The sequence below is a fragment of the Hyaena hyaena genome, unplaced genomic scaffold (genome assembly GCF_003009895.1).
Source record: "Hyaena hyaena isolate Hyena2069 unplaced genomic scaffold, ASM300989v1 scaffold_1, whole genome shotgun sequence".
Taxonomy (NCBI): domain Eukaryota; kingdom Metazoa; phylum Chordata; class Mammalia; order Carnivora; family Hyaenidae; genus Hyaena; species Hyaena hyaena.
The window spans coordinates 10,873,058-10,891,604 of record NW_024080633.1 but is presented as its reverse complement, the minus strand read 5'-3'; the positions used below and the strand labels follow the sequence as shown (position 1 = coordinate 10,891,604).

Sequence of the window (18,547 nt, the reverse complement as noted above, 5' to 3'; positions counted from 1 at the left end):
GAAGGGGGAGGGAAGGAGGAGTAGGGAAGGGAGGGAAGGAAGGGGGGAAGGGGGAGGGAAGGAGGGGGAGGGAGGGAAGGGAGCCTGGAGCTGCTTCTGATTCTGTGTCTCCCTCTCTCTCTGACCCTCCCCTGCTCATGTTCTCTCTGTCTCTCAAAAATAAATGAATGTTAAAATTTTTTTTAAATAATAAAATTAAAAGAAAATTAAAATTAAAAACCACATGCAAGCAACATGGCCACACACGCACCACAGAACGACGCACAGACGTGGCTGCCCGTGGGGAGGCGTGGAAGGCACCGGGGAAGTCGGCTCGAGGGGGCATGACCCTGCCCGGTGGGAACTATGCCTGTGCCTCCAGCGGGGCTTTGGGGCGCTCCCGTGTCCCCCGCGCCACCGCTGTGTGCCCTCAGCCTCCCTGACCTCCGGGCCCCCGCCTGGCTCCCAGCGGACCGTCCCCTGGCCCGGCCCCCACCCGGCACACACCACCCAACAGGCCCAGCTCCCGCCGCACCCCCGGCGCCCGGCACCTACGGAAGCCTCCCCACTGCGCTCCGAGGCTGCTGCCACGCGGGCCACCTTGGAGATGACAGGGGCCACGTTGGTGGGGCCGTAGAGCTGGACCCTGGGCAGGCAGTTCTGATAGGCCTCCACCACGCCCTGGATTCCTACGGGGAGGGGGGAGGAGGGTGAGCCTGGCCCCGGCGCACCCCCCCCACCCCCTCATGTCTTACCTTCACACTCATCGTCCTCAGGGTTGAAGTTGATGGCAAAGTCATGGGACACCTGGGTGGGCGCAGAGGGACTGTCAGCTGGGTGAGCCCTCAGGACCCCCCACGTCCCCGCCTAGTGGGCGCCTGGGCTTGTGGCCTGGGACCAGCTTGTGGAAAGGGCCTCGCAGAGGGAGTCGCCTGGGTCAGAGGGCAGACGGAGGGGCCCTGGGCCCGCTCCTCCCCTGCAAGCCAGCGGCCCCCGGCTTCTGAGTTGCATTAACCAGTAAATCCCTCCCACCACCACGTTTTTCTGCTTAAGCCACGTGAACGGCTATTTGCAACTGGAAGACTCCAGACTCATTCCCCTTCTCCACACAGAGACGCGGAGTTTGTCTTCAGTTCTCAGGGGTCACTAGCACTAGGTGACCAAGGTCAGCCTCTGGCCACAAGTGCAGGGTCCTTGCAACCTCCCCACTGTCTGTCCCGTAGGAGCCACGCTCCCAGCAGGGGGAGCAGCAGCCAAGGGGCCAGGACCCAGGACGGCCTCGCTGGGGAGAAGGGGGGCCGCGGAGGCCCCCCGGCCCCCGCAGATGCGAGGGGGTGGGGCCGACGTCCCCAGGCTCTCCTACCTCGTACTTGGGAGGGATCCGGGCTCCAAACCCCAAAGCAGAAAATCTCTTGTCACTGCAAGAGAAGCAGCCCCATCACACGAGCTCCCTGATTTCCCCGGGGTGGGGGGTGGTTTGGGGAGACACCCACCTGAGCCAGGACAGCCGGTTTCTATCCCACCCCTGGGTGACCACTTTCCGGGGGGCCCGGCTCTGTTCCGAGCCACGTGGCAGAAACCGAGCACTGAAGACGCCCACATCCAGGCAGGGGCAGAGCCAGCCTCTTTGCCTCTCTTTGCTCTGGGACCAGCAGGCGCTTGCTTGGGCGGCAGCCTGCCTCTGGGACCTCGGCTCTCTGCCCCCCACCCCCGACAGCCCTCTGTTCATCCGTGGCCTCAGTTTACTGGCCTGTACAGCGGGACATAGATCCCCTGTGTGTGTGTGTGTGTGTGAGTGTGCGTGCGCACGCGTGTGTGCACACAGGGCGAAGGCCATGTGACTGAGGCCCAGCCCCACCTCAACACATGCAGGTTTTGACTCGAGCTTCACCTCAGGGATCAGCTACGCAGGACGGGGGTCTGGCCCGTGGAGCGAGCCCCACCCACCGTGGCCCATGTGCCGCCAGCCTCGGGCAGGTTCCTCAGTCAGTGTATACAGTCATACCGTGTACACAGTGGAAACGGTCTGGGCCCAAGTCTGTGCTGCAATCAAGGGAGGCTGGGAGGTGACGGACGAGTGAGGGGGGTAGGGGCCACACCTGTCACTGTCCCGGGGACAGGGCAGTGGGGGCCGCACCTGTCATCGTCTCAGGGACAGGGCAGGGGGGGGGGCACCTGTCATCGTCCCGGGGACAGGGCAGTGGGGGGGCACACCTGTCATCGTCCCGGGGACAGGGCAGTGGGGGGGCCGCACCTGTCATCGTCCCGGGGACAGGGCAGTGGGGGGGGCACCTGTCATCGTCCCGGGGACAGGGCAGTGGGGTCACACCTGTCATAGTCCTGGCAGATCTCTCCCACGGCCACCAGGGCCTGCAGGTACTCGTTGGGCTGGAAGGGATTGATGTAGTGCAGGGAACAGCTGTTCCTCGGGTCACCGTTGGAGGCTGTGAAATCGATGGCCACCTGCAGAGGCCCGGGCTCATGAGCTGGGGGCCCCTCTCCCACCTGGGCTGGACTAGGCACCCAGAGCCCCATCGCACAGGTACGGGGAACGAGGCGTGGGGAGCTGCTGGGTGAGGGGTGCAAACCCGAGGGCCCGGCTCTGTGCTGGGGTGAAGGGCAGAGGGCAGCCTGGGGAGAGTGGGCATCGGTGCTGACCAGCGAGCCCGCACCCTGCCAACCCCCAATCTGCCCAGAACCCCAGGAGAGAAGCACCCATCCAGGTGATACCAGCCCATGGCCCACAGCGCGGTCCCACTGAGCGCTAAGCACCTCGGGCCAAGTGCCCTGGGCGCCGGGCGGGCATGCTAGGGAGGGACCCAAGGCCATGACCAGGCACATCTCTTCTCTGCTGCCACTCCACCCGGGCAGGGACTGAGGGTTCGAGCCCTGGGCTGGGGTCTCCACGTGGCTTCCCGCAGGCCAGTGTGGCTGCCACTGGGTGGAGTGACATGGACGTGTGCGGCCACGAGTGAGCCGTGGGGTGACACGGAGCCACAGACGCCGGGCTCTGTGGCTCCACTACCGCCCACACAGCTGCAGACAGAGCCGTGGCCACTCGGTCTGTGGCCTCTGCCGTTGTCGCCGGCTGTCACACGTGCCACTACATTCTTGCCACGCGTCTCTGTCTTTGCGTCTGTGGACCGTGGCCCCGGGCAGCTCCTGAGACCCACCTGCCCTTTCCATCTGCGCAGGAAGAGCAACCCCCGGAAAAAGGCGCACAAAACCCAGAGCCCAGGCTGGGGTGGGCGGACTCCTGACCCGCTGAAGGGCCTCACTGCACCCGCTTATGCACAGCCGCCCCGGGCACCAGGCCGGGCTCCGAGTTACATCCAGGGTGGGCAGGTGCCCAGGCTCTGCTGGTGTGGACGGGCCCCGTGCACTCACGGTGAAGTGGATCTGACAGCCGCCCATGATGTAGTCCAGGAAGGAGTAAACCCTGTAGGACTTCCAGGCAGGGAGGTCGGCAGAGCCCACCCACGGTGCCCCGACCCCTGACCCTGAGGCCGGAGCCCGGGGACCTGCCCTTCCGTCCCAGCTCTCTGCCGGGGCAGCCCCTGTCCATTTCCCTCCTCTGTCTCCCCCTCCCGTCCATCCCGCCCACCCCCCTCCCCCAAGAACTGGGGGCCACCGGACCCCTGGCATCCATCTGACTTGGGGAGACTTGCCCCTGCCCTGTTCCCTCTCTGGAGAGTTCAGGCGGGAGCCGCCCCCACCCCGCTGTGGGCGATGGGGCGTCTGCAGGCGGGGCCGCGGCTCACCTTCAGGTCTGCCAGGATGACCACCCCAGAGTTCTTGTAACTACGCTTCCTCTGCCTGTACTTGGCATTGACGCAGTCCCACTGGGCCTGGGGCACAGGGAGAGACAGAGACCCCACCCCACAGCGCCAGTGCCCAAAACCCACTTCAAGGGGGCAGGGAGGCCTCAAAGCCCCAGCTCTGGACCGCACTTCTCCAACCGTGACGTGGTGACTGGCATCCCTACTCTGGCCACCTGGCGGGCGTGGTCCTCGATCTTCTCTGGGTTTTGCCAAGAATAACAACTTCTGGAGCCGACTCAGCTCAGGCTGATGCCCTACCTGTCCTGTCTCTTGTGGCTCGTCCCAGCGAACCCTTTCAGACGGGTCAGGACTCCACTTTCCCCCCGTTTGGGGAGGGGGGGAGGGGGAAGGGGGCCCAGCTCACCTGGTCCTCCCCGAAGGCTTTCTGCATCTCCTCAAAGGTGGTGGAGAATTCCCCGATGAAGTCGTGCTTTCCTCGGGAGTCGTAATCCCAGACGAGGCACTGGGGAGGAGCCCAGGCCCCCTCAGCCCACCTGCCCCTCCGGGGCCCCCCACCTGGATGTCTCCAGTCCCCTGCAGTCAGGCCAGCCCTCACCCCCCCCATACCTGGCCCCCCAGCTCACCCCACCTTCAGAGGCCGCGTCTCCTCACAGCTGCACAGGCTGCTAAGTGACACCTTGAAAGGCTCCCACACGGGGCTGAGGTTGTTCTTGACCACCTGTGGGGGGGCGTGCTCAGGCTCCGGGCAGGACTGGGGGCGCAGAGGGCAGGGGCGGGGGGTGGTGCTCAAGCTCTGGGCAGGACTGGAGGCCCAGAGCCCCTATAGTTCTGAACCTGTTCCTTTGTAACTTCTGCCACATTCCTGGGCCCCCTGAACCCCCTTTTCTTTAAATAGCCTCTTTTTTACCTAAATTAATTTATCTCAAAACCAAATGCTCTTGGGGCACCTGGATGGCTTCATCGCTTGAGCGTCTGACTCTTGGTTTCGGCTCAGGTCATGAGCCCAGTGTCGGGCACAGTGTGGAACCTGCTTGGGATTCTCTCTCTCCCTCTCTCTGCCTCCCGCCCCCCGCTTGCATGCATGCACCTGCAGGCGGGACAGAGAACACAGCTGTGGATTCAGCGCCTGGCCTGCGGCTCCCTGCTGGAAGGAGATGGGTGCTGGAGGTGAAGGCCCCCACAGCCATTGGGGTCCTGGGAGGGCACGGGTGGGGGCGACAGGCTGGCTTCGGGCCCCCTCTCCTCACTCCCACCCCCAAAGCGCTGCGGGAGCGTCAGGTGCTGGCGGGAGCCCTCACCTCGGTGCGGTGCACCAGCTGCTCGCTCTGGTCGTCGTTGACCCGGTACAGCTCCAGGAAGGGGTCTGACTTGCTGAAGACGTCCTGGGGCCGGAGCACAGGCTGTGCTGGGCCTCGAGCCGCCGTCCGCCCCCTGCAGTCTCTGTCTCCCTAGCTAGGTGAGGGCTGGCCCTGCCAAGAGCCTCTCAGAGTGCCCCCAACGCCTTGCCTCCCCTCTAGAGCCTTCACTGGCTCCCCAGCACCCTTGCTGTAACTGCCAGGCCCAGGCCGACCCCCTCTCCGGCCACGTCTGCACACCCCCAGCCAGCACCACCCCGACGTCTGTGCCGTCCCGGGGACAAGGGCTCCGATTCGGGAGGGCAGAGGTGGGGGTGGGCCCTTGTCGCCAGGGCGGCCCTGGCCCCACGCGGGTGGCTCCGCTCACCTTGTCGTCCAGCTTCCTGGCCCGGAAGGACAGTTCCACGTAGCCATTGTTCCCAGATATGTCCTCGGCGACCACCTGGGGGGGAAGCCAGGGCTCCGGGCTCCACTCGCCAGGCCTGACGGCAGGCACTCGGACCCCCGGCAGCCTCGGGCCTCGCCCCGCTGACTTCCAGGACAGGCCTCCCGGAGCCACGATGAGAGGGGGTGGGGGTGTGCAGGGCGGAGGGGCTGGGTGGGAAGGCAGGCGGCCTCACCGTGATGGTGGACTTGCCGGCATTCCTGCCGAACTTGAGCAGCAGGGCGCGGGTCATCTTCTTCTGGGCCACGATCTGGAAGCCGGAACAGTCAGGGAGGGTCAGCCCCTGTCCCCTCAGGACCCCGACCCGGCCCTCAGTCTCCCTGGGCAGCCCAGCTCCTCCAAATCGACGCCCCAGGACCCCACGCCCTCCCTCGGGACACGCAGCCACCTGACATCCCTCTGCATGGCCCCGCCTCTCGCCCAGGCAGGGGCCCTCGCTGGCGCTGCTTCGAGAGCCCACATGTCAGGAGGGGACACAGGCTCAGTGAGGACACGCTGCCGGGGGGCCCGGGAACACACACCAGCCCCAGCTCCTCGGCAGCCCAGGGCGGCCCGGGCGGCCCCAGTCCCTGCCCCAAGGGCAGCAAGGGCCTCGAACAGCCTCCCGGCCAGCAGGACTGGACTCCCGGGCTGTGGGGCTGGCAGAGAGTCAGGAGCAAGACCTCGACCCCGGTCTCCACCATCCTGTGGGGCCTCCCTGTGGGCTCCTCCCCACCCCTGCCCACCTGGGATGCCCCCTCCACTTCGACCCGCCCTCATTTGGCTACAAGCCCCTAACGGGGACACAGAGCTGACACCAGGAAGCCCACGCAGCCTGGGCCACCTGCTCACTAGAGGGCAGCACTGAGGCGGCAGGCGCCCTGGTCTGCGGAGTTGCTCAAGGATGACCGCACCCTCTCCCACCCGCCGCGGCTGCCAAGGGGTCCATGACCTTGTGGGGGACTCCACTCACTTGATGGCCAGCTGTCACCATGGTGACAGGGACAGCAATGCTCAGCAGCGCTCCCCGAGCCCGGCCACCGCGCAGTGAGCGAGTCCAGACCCCACGCAGCGTACGCCCAGCCCACACGCCCCTCGGCCGCTGCCTCGCTAACAGCTTCCCAGCATGCGGGAACACTTCCTGTCTGTGGGAAGGTCGCCACGGGCCAAGGGGTGGGAAAGCCGCCTTCAAGGTGTCAGCAAGGGCGGCCGTGTGCCTCCAGCTGCTCTCACCACAGGCGGTGCTGCTGGGGGCTCTCCCGGTCGGGGGTGGGAAGGCTACTCTGTGAAGCAGCTCGTGGTCAATAAGCTCTTTCTGCTCAGTCCCCTCAGACACCCACTGCTTGGAGGTTCAGACAGAGGTCAGGGACTTGGTCAAGGTTGTGCAACTGGGATTCACAGCCAGTGTCCATACCCCTGACCACTGACCGCAGCTCCTCTGATGGCCACGCAGGCCTCGATGGACCTTTTCACTGTCTGAAGTTTATATGTCGATCCAGACACACGTGGGCTCATACAGGTTTGTGTCCACGAACACGTCCACGCCCGTGTGCCCGTGTGTACATGCGTGTCTGCGCACACATGTCAATACATGTGTGTCTGATGGGCCCGTGGAACCCAGTTCTGCGGCTGTGCAGTGACCCACGCTGTCATCTGTACAATGGGATGACAGGGGACCCACCCCAGACCAGCCCCAACGCAGACGGCAATGGGGATGAGTCATGGACAGCATGTTGGGTAAAAGAAGCCGGGCACAAATGAGAACACACCGTGTGATTCATGAACAAGAAGTTCTGGAACAAGCAGAATGCAGGGATTGGCTGGAGAGGAGGGGTATGCAGGGTGATGAAACGTTCTGTGTGGGCCGGTGATGGTCAGAACACGGGGACCTAAACTCATCATAAACCCCAAGGTCTACACGTCCTGCTGGATGGAAATTATGCCTCGATAAAAAGGAAGCCTCTCCCACCACAAGCTGAGAATGAAGTGCGCGGCGTGAAGCCTGGCGCCCGGGCAGTCTCGGTGGCGGCTGGCAGGCGCCCTTGCCGTGCTGGCACTGGCAGAGCTACCGGACAGGCCATCATCCGAGGAGAACAGCAAACAGTGTCCTGGGGGACGGCAGCCGCCAGTGGCCTGGCCGGTCCGCTGCAGGGAGGGGAGGGGAGGGGCCCGCCGGCCTGCCGAGCGGAAGGTATGTCCCGGCAGAGAAGAAAGCAGGTGCACATAGTGATGTGCATGTAATGTGTGCTTAAAAAATACCTACATACACAGAGAGAAGAAACATACACTCGTGTTCTCATGTGAGAATATGAAGCCGGACACAACTCGGGGACAGGCGACTTCCATGGCTTGCCTTTCACACTCCCGAATCTTGAATTATATGAATGCATTACCCAGTTCAAAACGATACAATTTTAAAACTAACTAATAAGGAATTTTTAAGAGAAGTCACCATGGAGACGGGCAGAGCAGGATGCGAGTCCCAGAGGGTCCTCCGTGGTGCCTGGCTCACCTCCAGCTTGAAGCAGGCTGTCCCTGCACCGCCCCCCGCGCCCCCCACCCCGCCCTCCAGCTCTCAGCATTAGCCCAGCTGCACTTCCTGCCCTCCGGCCTCTCCTGCCCTCTTCCCTCCCCCTCCCGAGGGGATGGGTCAGGGTTGGGGGGCCCACCTGCCCCAAGGTGCACTCCATGCCCCCAAGGAAGTCGTCGTCCTGATAGCCAAGGTTGCTTGGTCCAGGGGTGTCATAGACCTCAAAGCGCAGCTTCTGTACCTCCTCAAAGTAGTAGTCGAGCGTGAAGACCTTGGAGAACACGGGGTGCAGGCTGCTCCGGACCACTTCGGTTCTGTCCACCTGCGAGCAGCCAGTGTGGGCAAGCCCCACAGGGGAACGGCTTCCCCCCCGGCACTCCCTAGCGCCTGGCCCCAGCCTCCCCTCACCTGCCCTCACATGCTCCTGGGAAGGCCCTGCCCCCCTCAACCTGCACTCCAATCCTCAGGCCCCCAAGCCCCACATGGCTTGCGGCCACCCCTGGGGGCGGGGGCACTTCCAGCGGTCCTGGGCACCTCCCTCCTGGAAATAAAGACCCGCACCCCTGACCAGCCACAGGCTGCAGTCTCTGCATTTTCTCATGTCATGCCCACCAGAGCCTGCTCTATCCCCGTCACAGATGGGGAAACTGAGGCTCAGAGAAGGCAAGAGTCCTGTGCAAAAGCAGTCCAAGTCAGGAACAGAGTTGGATCAGAATCCTGAGCTGGGCAAACCCAAAGTGGAGATCTCTCCCCAGCCGGGCAGGCAGGGAGATGGGGTGGGGGCAGACGCCCTGGGTTCCACATCTCTCCTGCATCTTGGCCCGTCTATGCCCCCGAAGCACAGTCCAGCCTGGGCAGGTAGGTTCGCCCCCCTCCAGGGTCCACAAACTCCCCCACTCTCAGACGGGGGGTCTTGGGGGCCATCCTTTCTCAGGGACACCTGCGCCAGGTAGGGCTCAGGCCAAGCAGCAAAGACTAACGGGAGGGAGGGTACAGACCCTCTTCACAGACCCTCCCCGGTGGCCCCACCACCACAGACACCGGGCTGGGCAGGCCCTTCGCCTCCAAGGTCAAAGACGGGCAGGGTTTGGCAGCCCCAGGAGGCTGGTGGTCCAGAGACCACAAGAGACAGCACGAGGTCGGGGAGCAAAAAGCTGGTCCCCAGAAGCTGGCGCCTGAGGCCTCCAGCTCTGTGTCCCTCACAGGAGGGGGCCCCACGGGTCTGCCTCCACCAGGTCCCGCCCGCTTACCCACCCAGGTCCCCCGTCCTGAACGCCAGGCCATGGCCAGGGGGCGTGCTAGAGCACGGGGAGGGACCCCTCAACTCCATTGCGGCTTCAGCCCCCAACCCCTCCGGCCCACAACCCACGTTTCTCCGCCTTTCAAGGTGAAGTGCACACAGGAGTGGTGACCGAGAGAGCACTTTGCACGTGGACAGCACCCTGAGCTGCTGCCACAACCTCCATGGGGAGGGCTGGGCTGGGGGCCAGGGGGCAGCAAGACACCCCAGTGACCCCCAGGACCAAAGGGTATCAGAGGAAGAACCAGGTCCGCGGGGAGAATGAACCAGACCCCAGCCGTCCCGCCGGGCCAGGTGCACCGCGCTGGGTGGCCCGGGCTGGACACTCAGCTGGAGTCGCCACAACGGGAGGGCGGGCGCCGGGCGGCCCTGCAGGTGGGTCACAGATCAGGTCTCTGCCCAGTGCCCCAGCCAGGTCAGCGGTCCCGCCAGCCCAGCGGCCCCCCCGGCCCCCCCCTGCTCCAGGCTCTGAGGTCTGGGTGCCTCTGCCTGGTGGGTGAGGGCCTGGCAGACAGGTGCCCTTCCCGCGTGCCCCACAGGCCAGGGGCGTACCCGGGAGCCCAGGCCAACCCTGCGTCCCCACTGGGGCCACACCACTCCGTCCTGCAGCCCCCAGGCCCTTCTGCGCCCCTTAGTAAAGCCCTTGCCAGCACACTCCAGCCTGGGCGCCTCACCCGTGCCCCCCGCACCCCCCACGCGGGACCCTGGTCACACCGCGCTGGGGAGCTCCCTCTCTCTACCTGGGGTCCTCTCAGTCGCCTCCGGTCCAGCGCCCCCCGGCTCCCGGACACCCCCTCTCTAGACCTGGTACCCCAGCCCTGACGGCGCCCCGCCCCTGCCCACCGCCTCGAGGCCCCCGCCCCGCCCCGCCGGCCCGCGGCCGCGCCCCCACCTGCACCCAGCGGCCCTGGGACTGCAGCAGCAGCAGCACGCGGGGGTCGGACTTGGTGAGCGGGTCGCGGTCCAGCAGGTGGCGGCAGCTGAGCCGCAGCTCCACCCGCGAGGCGCGGGGCGCGGGCACCCCGCCAGGGGCCGCCGCCGCCCGGCGCTCCGAGCCCGCGCTCATGCCCGAGGCTCCGGCGCTCGGGGACCGGGACCGGCCGGGCGCAGCGAGGGGCCGCCGCGTCGGGAATGACGGCCGGCCGGGCAGGCGCCTCCCCGCCGCCCGCACACGTGGCTCCCGCGGCCGCCGCCGCCGCGCACGGGGGCTGCGGGAGGGGGGCCGGGAGGGGCGGGGCGGGAAGGGCGCGGGCCACGGGGGGTCTGCGGGAGGCCCGAGGCCGCCCTCCGTCCCACAGCCCCCGCCTCAGGGTTGCCCGGGGTCGGCCGAGTTCAAATCCCGGGGTGGGGGTGGGGGGGCCGGGGAGGTGGGGGCGGAAACCCTGCGGAGAGGCTTGGGGTCTGGGCCAGGCAGCACCCTCCCAGACCGCAGGCTGCCCCAGGGCCGCGAGTGGGGGTCCAGCAACCCCCCCCCCCGAGTTTCTCCCCGGGAGCCCATCTGGAGGCCCCGCGGCATCTGGGGATGAACCGCTGCAACAACGAGCGCTTCGGAGAACTCGCTGGGTGGCAAGCACCCCTGGGCTGGGCCCCGAAATGAGAGAGCAGGTCCCCGTCTTGGTGGGACGTGTGTTCCAACAGTGGGGAGCCCCTGGCTGTCCCGGGGTGTCCGGCTGAGGCTCAGAACCCGACCTGGCACATTCCTCCCCTGCAGCCAGAGGGGACAAGCTTGGGGGCCGTGGGGGGGACCCCACCCCGCCCTGAGAGTCTCCCCGTGGCCCCACCGCCCCAGAGGAAGGCCTGCGGAAGAGGAGGTGTTGCCAGAGGCACAAACCACCTCCCAGCCCATTCTCTTTCCCAATTTTTGCCTAAAAATAGGGCACAGATCTGGCCCAAAGCCATAGTGGGAGGGGGGCAAGAAGAGAGTTTAGGGTGAAGGGGCCTGAGGGCGGGCGAGCAGAGAGCGGGTATCTGGCCCTGTGCCCTCAGGCTGATGGGGCTCAGCCTCGGCCTCCTGGGCTGCAGAAGATTCTGGGCCAGGGTCAGGCAGGCAGAGGCCCTCCCTGCCGCTGTGCGTGGAGGGCGTTCCGGCACGGAGACGAAACAGCTTGCAGCTGGGGTGCGTGCGCTGGTCTCCAGCCCGCGGGCTCGCTTCCCAGGCACCTGGGTAAAGGGCAGAGGGCAGTGAGACACAGCGAGGGCTCTGAGGCCAGGCGGTGCCCCGCCCCGCCTCGTCCAGCCGCCCTGCTGCTCCTCCGGGCCTGGCGCAGGTCCAGACAGCTCTGGGGTCCGGCTCTCAAGGGCTGGCCGCTCTCTGTCGTGACCAGCCTGGCGCCCCCGCCTCTTGCCCAGACCTGCTTCTCAGAGCCGAGGGGAGTCGGTGTTGGGCCCACCTGCCCGGTACGTGGGCTTGCGGTGGCGGTTCCTGGGCTTACAGGGCCCCAGGCCGCCCAGAGCCAGGTCTCCGGGGACACCGGCCCCACCTGCACCCCGGGCAAAGCCCCTTGGCCTCTCTGAACGTCTGTGGGGCTCAGGGGCTGGGCTCAGGCGGACACCCAGCACCTCTCTGCCTGGCCCGGCATCTCCTGCAAAGCTCCGGGTCTTCCCTGGCCGGCTCCTCGGTCTGCCGGGACTTGGGGGGCCTTCCCCTGAGGACTGCCTCCCCCAAGTTCGACGTCCATGCCTGACCTCTGCGGCTGACAGGGGGCAGCTGCCGGGTGTGGGTCGCTGTGGCACCCGCCACCCCGCTGCGCGCTCCATGCCCACTGCAGCGGTGTGGAGCCACTCAGTGCGCACGTCAGCTCCATCTCACGGGTGAGGAAAGGGGGACGCAGGGGACACCTGACTCGGCAGTGGGGGCGCAGGGCTTCAGCCCCGACCCCAGAACCGTTCCTAACCATCACGCACACAGCACCACGGTAACAGGTGGCACATCCATCAGGTGACAGAGGAAAGACCATTCAGAGCCGGGGAGCTCGAGCGTCTGAGATGTTAATGGGCCCCTTGGGGTCTCCGGCCGCCGCCTCACAGGGTGTGGCTGCCCCCACAGGGCCGGGGCCCTGCGCCTCGGCTCCAGACGGCACCGATGGAAAGAAACCACAGCAGGAAAAGCAGATTTTCCGTAACCCTGGTCCACGGCGCCCGCACCAGCATGGCCATCCCGGGTTTTTAGGACAGGCGGCCGGGGCGGGCTCCCTCCTCCCCGCCCGGCCCCAGGGCTCTGGGGACACGGGAGGCCAGGAAGGCAGGCGCGGGGGGAGGCGAGGCCCCGTCCTACGTTTTGTCCTTCTTGTGCAGACCAGCCTACGCTCCGTGCCGGGAACGCAGGACGTGTGGAGAAGCACGTGGAGAGGAACATTCTAGCGCCAGCCGTGAGCATGAGGAGCGCTGCGGCATCTACCCCTCCAGCCCTTTTCCCTGCAAATCTGTTCGTACCACTTTCCACGAGTCGCCTCCAGTGACTGGGCCCGTACCACGCGTGGCTCATCAGGCTGTCAGCGCGAGGGCCGCCGCCGTGTCACCCCCAGCCCCTGGGCCCAGGACCACTTGGGTGCCGCCGCGCGCTACCTGCTCAGTACCCGTCTGTTGCAAAGTACGTCAGCTTTGTAACCTGTTTCTTCTTTTCTTTTTTTTTTTAAAATTTTTTAATGTTTTTATTTATTTCTATGAGAGAGAGAGAGAGAGACAGCATGAGCAGGGGAGGGCCAGAGAGAGAGGGAGTCACAGACTGAAACAGGCTCCAGGCTCTGAGCTGGCAGTCAGCACGGAGCCCGACGCGGGGCTCGAACCCACGAACCGCGAGATCATGACCCAAGCGAAAGTCGGACGCTTAACCGACTAAGCCACCCAGACCTGTTTCTTCTTTTCTTAACGGTTTATGGCCTCCTTCCGCGGCGGGGACTCAGTGCGTGTGCCCCGCCCCCAAATTCACGTGTTGAAGGCCCGACCCCGGTGGATGGTATTAGGAGGTGGGACCTTTGGGGGGCTCTGGGGGCTCAAGGTTAAGCGTCCGACCTTGGTTTCGGCTCAGGTCCCAGTCGTGCAGCGTGGGGAGTTCAAGCCCCGCGTCGGGCTCTGTGCTGGGAGCCGGGGCCCTGGGGCCTGCTTGCGACTCGTTCCCTCTCTCTCCGCCCCTCCCCCACGCACGCCGCCTCTTTTCCAAAATAAATAAACTTTAAAAAAAAAGTAAAAATAAAAGGAGGTGGGACCTTTGGGTCCCACCCTTGAGTCCATAAGGGTGTGACTTGCGAGTATGACTAGGGCCCCGAGAAAGCAGCCCCTCAGGGGTCCCCGCCCTTCCCCCATCGTGAGGACACAGCAAGGAGGAGGCCGTCACCCGACCCTGAGGCCGCCGGCACCTCGATCCTGGGCGCTCAGCCTCCGGGACTGTCGGTTGTTTGGAAGCGCCCCAGTCTGTGGTAGTTTGGTTTCAGCAGCCGTTCTACCTCAACAGCAGCCCCTTAGCGCCCCCCAGCGGCCCCAACGGCCCCCCAGCGCCCCCCATCGGACCCCCAGCGCCCCCCGAGCGCCCCCCAGCGGCCCCCCAGCGCCCCCCAGCGGCCAGTTCTGGTAGCCGCCTGCTTGTAAATAAGGTTTAATTGGAACGCGGCGTGCCTGTCGGCTCACATTCTGTCTGGCGTTGACCTTGCTCCGGAGCAGAGCTGAGTTGCCGGGACGGAGACCGTGGGGCCCGGAGAGCCTGAAATTACTGCTCTTCCTTGAAGATGCTGGCCACCCGGTCTGCCCCCCGGCTCCCGCTGCCTCAGCCTGGCGCCCGCTAACCCAGCCCCTGCCCGGCCCAGGGGCTCGGAAGGGGCCCCCCGGGGGATCAGCTGGTCAAACCAACCATTCCTGAGGCATTTAACTACCTCCCGTTTGGTTTTGTTTTCTTTTAAGTTTACTTATTTACTTATTTTATTTTGAGAGATGGAGAGTGAGCAGGGAAGGTGCCGAGAAAAAGGGAGACAGAGAACCCCAAGCGGGGCCTGCGCTGTCAGCACGGAGCCTGATGCGGGGCTCAGCCTCCCGAGCCTCGAGATCGTGACCTGGGCTGAAACCGGACTTGGACGCCTAACCGACCGAGCCCGCCAGGTCCCCCCGCCATTTGGTGCTTTGGATTCTTCCACATCATACATTTTGGAGCAACAACAAAGAACCCTTTGGTGGACGACAGGTGCTTCGGGCCCCCGCGGTCTCCGCCAGCCAGCAGCCGTCCCCGAGCTCTGGGCCTCGCCCCCACCAAGCCTGCCTCTGTCCCCTCACCCAGAAAGTGGGACAAGGCAGAGTCACCTCCAGGGCACGTCCTTGTGTGTGGGGCTCGGAGGTGGGGAGGGTGCGCCGGCCACACCCCTCCCCCCTGGCCCTGCTCCTCGTGGGACAGAGGACGCGGCCACCGCAGGCCACTGCCCAACAAGCCAAGAGGGTGTTTGGGAAGGCTTGTTGGCACCGTAGAAACGGTGGGCAGGGGTGGGCAGGGGTGGTCTCCAGAAAGGGAACAGGGTGCGCGTGTCCGGCCGGGCTCTTCCTTTCATCTGCTCGTTGCACACATACTCTCTTCCGCTGTTTCTTTCCTCCCGAGAAATGCTCTTTTATCTCAGAACATCTGCAATATGTCTCGATTGGATTGTTTTCCTACAAGATTTAACACTTTTCTTACTTTAAGTCAGACAGTTGCACCCAGAGGGCCACCCGGCTGGGACGACACACACATCCGCGGTCCAGCGGGGCCTCGGCCGCTTGATCACGACGGCATCAGGGAGCTGGGACCCTCCTGCCTCACCCCACACGCATGCACACAGCACACGCATGCACACACATGCACATACACCCCACACAATGCACACAGCACACATGCACAGCACATGCATGCACACCCCACATGCATGAACACAGCACACACATGCACACAGCACATGCACACACACCCACACAACGCACACAGCACACGCACGTACGCCCACATGCATGTACACCCCACATGCATACACACAGCACACACACACACCCCACATGCACATACACAGCACACACATGCACACACCACATGCATGCACACAGCACACACACGCACACACATGCACACCCACACATGTACACAGCACACATGTACACAGCACACGAATGTACACAGCACACAATGCATACAGCACACACATGCACACAGAACACGATGTACACACCCCACACATATGCACACAGAACACACATGCACCCCACACACACCACACATGCACACCCCACACACATGTACACAACACAGGCATGCACACAACACAGACACAAGACACATGTATGCGTCGAACGCACACGTGTTCACTGGCCATGTGCACCATCAGATGGGTGTGGAGACACACACATGATGTGGATACGTGCCGACGTGCCTGAGCGCAAACACATCCAGGTACAAGGAACCCTGATGGGCCCCTCCTTCCCCCGGACGCTGCGCCCCTCACCTTGGGGCCTTCCCACATTCAGTCCCTGGGTGATGTCCCCTCCTGCCCCAAGCCCCTGCCAGGCAGATGACATCCTCTGCTTTGTCAATGAGAAGACCACGGCTCAGAGTGGGTGATGCCTTGCCCCTCACACAGCAGGGGCAGAGCTGGGATTCCAGCTGGACCACGCAACTCCACTCAGAACCTAGTACCTCGCCTCCCTTGGCCCGTCCTGCCCCCCAGGGTGTCTCGGGGGCTTTGCCATTCTCTCACCCCCGGAGAGGTCACAGCCCACCGAGGGTACCAAGCACTTGCTACGGGCAGGGCCACAGGCCAGACACTATCCAGAACCTGTGTCCCCCTCCTGGCTTCCCCTGACCTAGGAGCCCTTCTGTGCTCAGGGGCTCACGCTGGGGACCCCCGCAGCCTGTTTCCCCAGGGCTTCTTGTCCGAGGAGGAGGAAGGCGGTTGAGAGAGAAGCCACGAGGAGCCACGGTAACCTCGTTTCAGGCCGGCGTCCTTCACTGTTGCTCAATTCAAGTAGAAGCAAGCTGCTGGGTCCAGAGCACACTTGGGGACGGCATCAGACCAGGGCACAGATGTCAGCCGGTGGAGACCACACGACCAGGGCCAGAGCAGGCAGGCAGCGAGGACACAGCTGGCTGCAGGGCCCCCGTGGGGGTGACGGTGGTGTGGGCCAGGGCGGCAGGCGAGTGTGGTGTCCGCGGGGCGCATCTCCAACTGAGGGACGTCCTGCTTTTCTTCTCACCTGACTCATCCAGGGCTTTTGATGATATTCTCGGTAAGAGCCGCCCGGGTGGTGCTTTGACACTGCCTCCGTCCCCAGTCTTTCATCACTGACCCAATTTTGCCTCCTCCTCCCCAGAAAGCATCCCCCTTTCTGGGTAAGTTTTCAGAAGGGGAGGAACCAACTAGATGGTATGCTGCCTTCTATCTGTCCCCCAGCACTCTGGGATCGGGGGCCCCTCTGCAACTATGGAAACTGAGGCTTGAAAAGGAGGGGCCCCAGCTAAGGCCTTGCAGCCGCAGGGAGCTAGGGCTAACATTCCCACGGCCCCTACAGCCTCTGGGAGCAATCGGGTGCCGGTCACCCGAGCCCTCTAGTGTGCCCCGGACCTCAGCGTTCTGGAGGAGCGGCCGTGAGAAGGTAGAGGTGCAAGTGGGGGCCCTACTCGGACCCCCTCCCAGGAGGGTAGGCCTGGAGAAGACTCTGGAAAGCCAGCCTTCCCTTCCTGTGCTGATGGCCCTTCTGTAGGCCCGGACCACCTGCCGTCCTGCGCCAGGACTCGCTCTCTGGCTGCCCCCCCGGCCCCCACACTTTGACTTTCTGTCCTAGTTTGCCCGTGAAGAGGTGCCGTGCAGCTCACTCACTGTGGCAGCCACAGGGCCTGGCACGTGGGGGCTCAGGTGTGCCGTGTGCCCCCTGCTTCGTCCCGCCCAAGGGCCGCGTGGAACAGACACACTTGGGGGGAAGAGGAGCTGCAGGCACCTGATGGCAGAGGGTTCGGACACCCCTCCCACCGACGCACGACATGGCCACATGCCTAGGACACTGCAGTGAGCAGCCTGCCCGAGCCTTTGTCTGAAGGCCCTTCAGAATGAAAACCCCACGAAGACAAGGCAGATACGTACAGTCCCCGCAGCCGGGGCCACACCTGGCACACAGTAGGTGCCAAATAAATACCGGAGTGAATGAATGCCTGTCCGCGTACAGCTGTGGCCTTAAATAATCCCTCCACCTCACCTCCCGCCTTCCCTGGCCCATCCGGCCACGAGTCTGCCCAGTGCCGACCCCACCCTCAGGCTCTGCTCGTTTTTTGTGGCCCGATACCCTCCCCTCCCGTGGTGCCCGGTCCATGGTCGACGCTCGGGGCATGTGGAGTGAAAGCCCCCCGGGGGGTCCGCGCCAGGCAGGCCCAGAGCCAGACCCGGGTCAGCATGCTCGGTGTGTCTGGTCTTGTTCTAAGCAACTGAAAACGGATTCCAGCCGAGGAAGCCGAAACACTGGGAAAGCCCGGGAACTGGTTGGGGGGATGCCCCGAGTCCACGGAGATGACCGTGAGGTTGCATCACCAAGGATGTGACCCAGCCGGGGACAGGGGACCAGCCTGCGAAGCGTGGAGCCTGGCCACGTGGCCAGGGCGTGGGGCGGAGCAGGTGCCTTCAGCTCCTGCAAGCAGCTCTGCCTCTCACGGGACTCAGAGAAACTCCCAGTGTGAGTTCTAGTGCTGACAAGCCAAGAAGAAGCCATGTCCGCTACAGAGGCCGAGCTGTGGTCCTGCTACAGCACACTGTCTCCTGAAAGAGAGCCCCCCAGCCCCTCTCCAGCCCCCCATACCCTCAAGATATACGGCTTAGGGAGCCTGGCTGGCTCAGTTGCTAGAGCATCCGAGTCTTGATTACAGAGTCATGAGTGTAGCAGTGACTTAAAAAAAAAAAAAAAAGATATAAGCAAGTCTCAAAAGGAAAAGAATAAACTGTAAGAAAAACTGAACATAGGACAGGGCTAATTTCCTTCGTATGCAAAGAGCGCTACAATTCAAGAAAATGAGAAACATCACAATAGAAAAATGGACAAAGAATGTAAGAGGGACCATACAAAAAATTAATTTGCCAGCAAATATGAGAAGAGAGGCTCAGCTTCATGAACAAAGAAATCCAGGGGCGCCTGGGTGGCTTAGTCAGTTAAGCGTCCGACTTTCGCTTAGGTCATGATCTCGCGGTTCGT

General features: G+C 64.1%; 1 protein-coding gene across 4 annotated transcripts in view; it reads right to left on the bottom strand.

Moving 5' to 3' along the window:
• Positions 1-10,436, bottom strand: part of CPNE7 (copine 7) — a 14,242-nt gene extending 3,806 nt beyond the window's left edge. For 2 of the 4 annotated variants that reach the window (XM_039226812.1, XM_039226834.1), the window contains exons 1-13: positions 10,263-10,436; positions 8,210-8,392; positions 5,737-5,811; positions 5,484-5,558; positions 5,060-5,143; positions 4,390-4,479; positions 4,165-4,263; positions 3,741-3,827; positions 3,367-3,426; positions 2,309-2,442; positions 1,343-1,397; positions 735-786; positions 535-668 (exon numbers count right to left, since the gene is read on the bottom strand). In XM_039226812.1, the coding sequence (XP_039082743.1) occupies positions 535-668; positions 735-786; positions 1,343-1,397; positions 2,309-2,442; positions 3,367-3,426; positions 3,741-3,827; positions 4,165-4,263; positions 4,390-4,479; positions 5,060-5,143; positions 5,484-5,558; positions 5,737-5,811; positions 8,210-8,392; positions 10,263-10,436 (1,302 nt within the window). Of the gene's footprint in view, positions 1-530; positions 669-734; positions 787-1,342; positions 1,398-2,308; positions 2,443-3,366; positions 3,427-3,740; positions 3,828-4,164; positions 4,264-4,389; positions 4,480-5,059; positions 5,144-5,483; positions 5,559-5,736; positions 5,812-8,209; positions 8,393-10,262 lie in introns of all 4 variants that reach the window. The other 2 variants (XM_039226820.1, XM_039226829.1) reach the window with 2 other exon arrangements.
• Between the last annotated feature and the right edge of the window lie 8,111 nt (positions 10,437-18,547).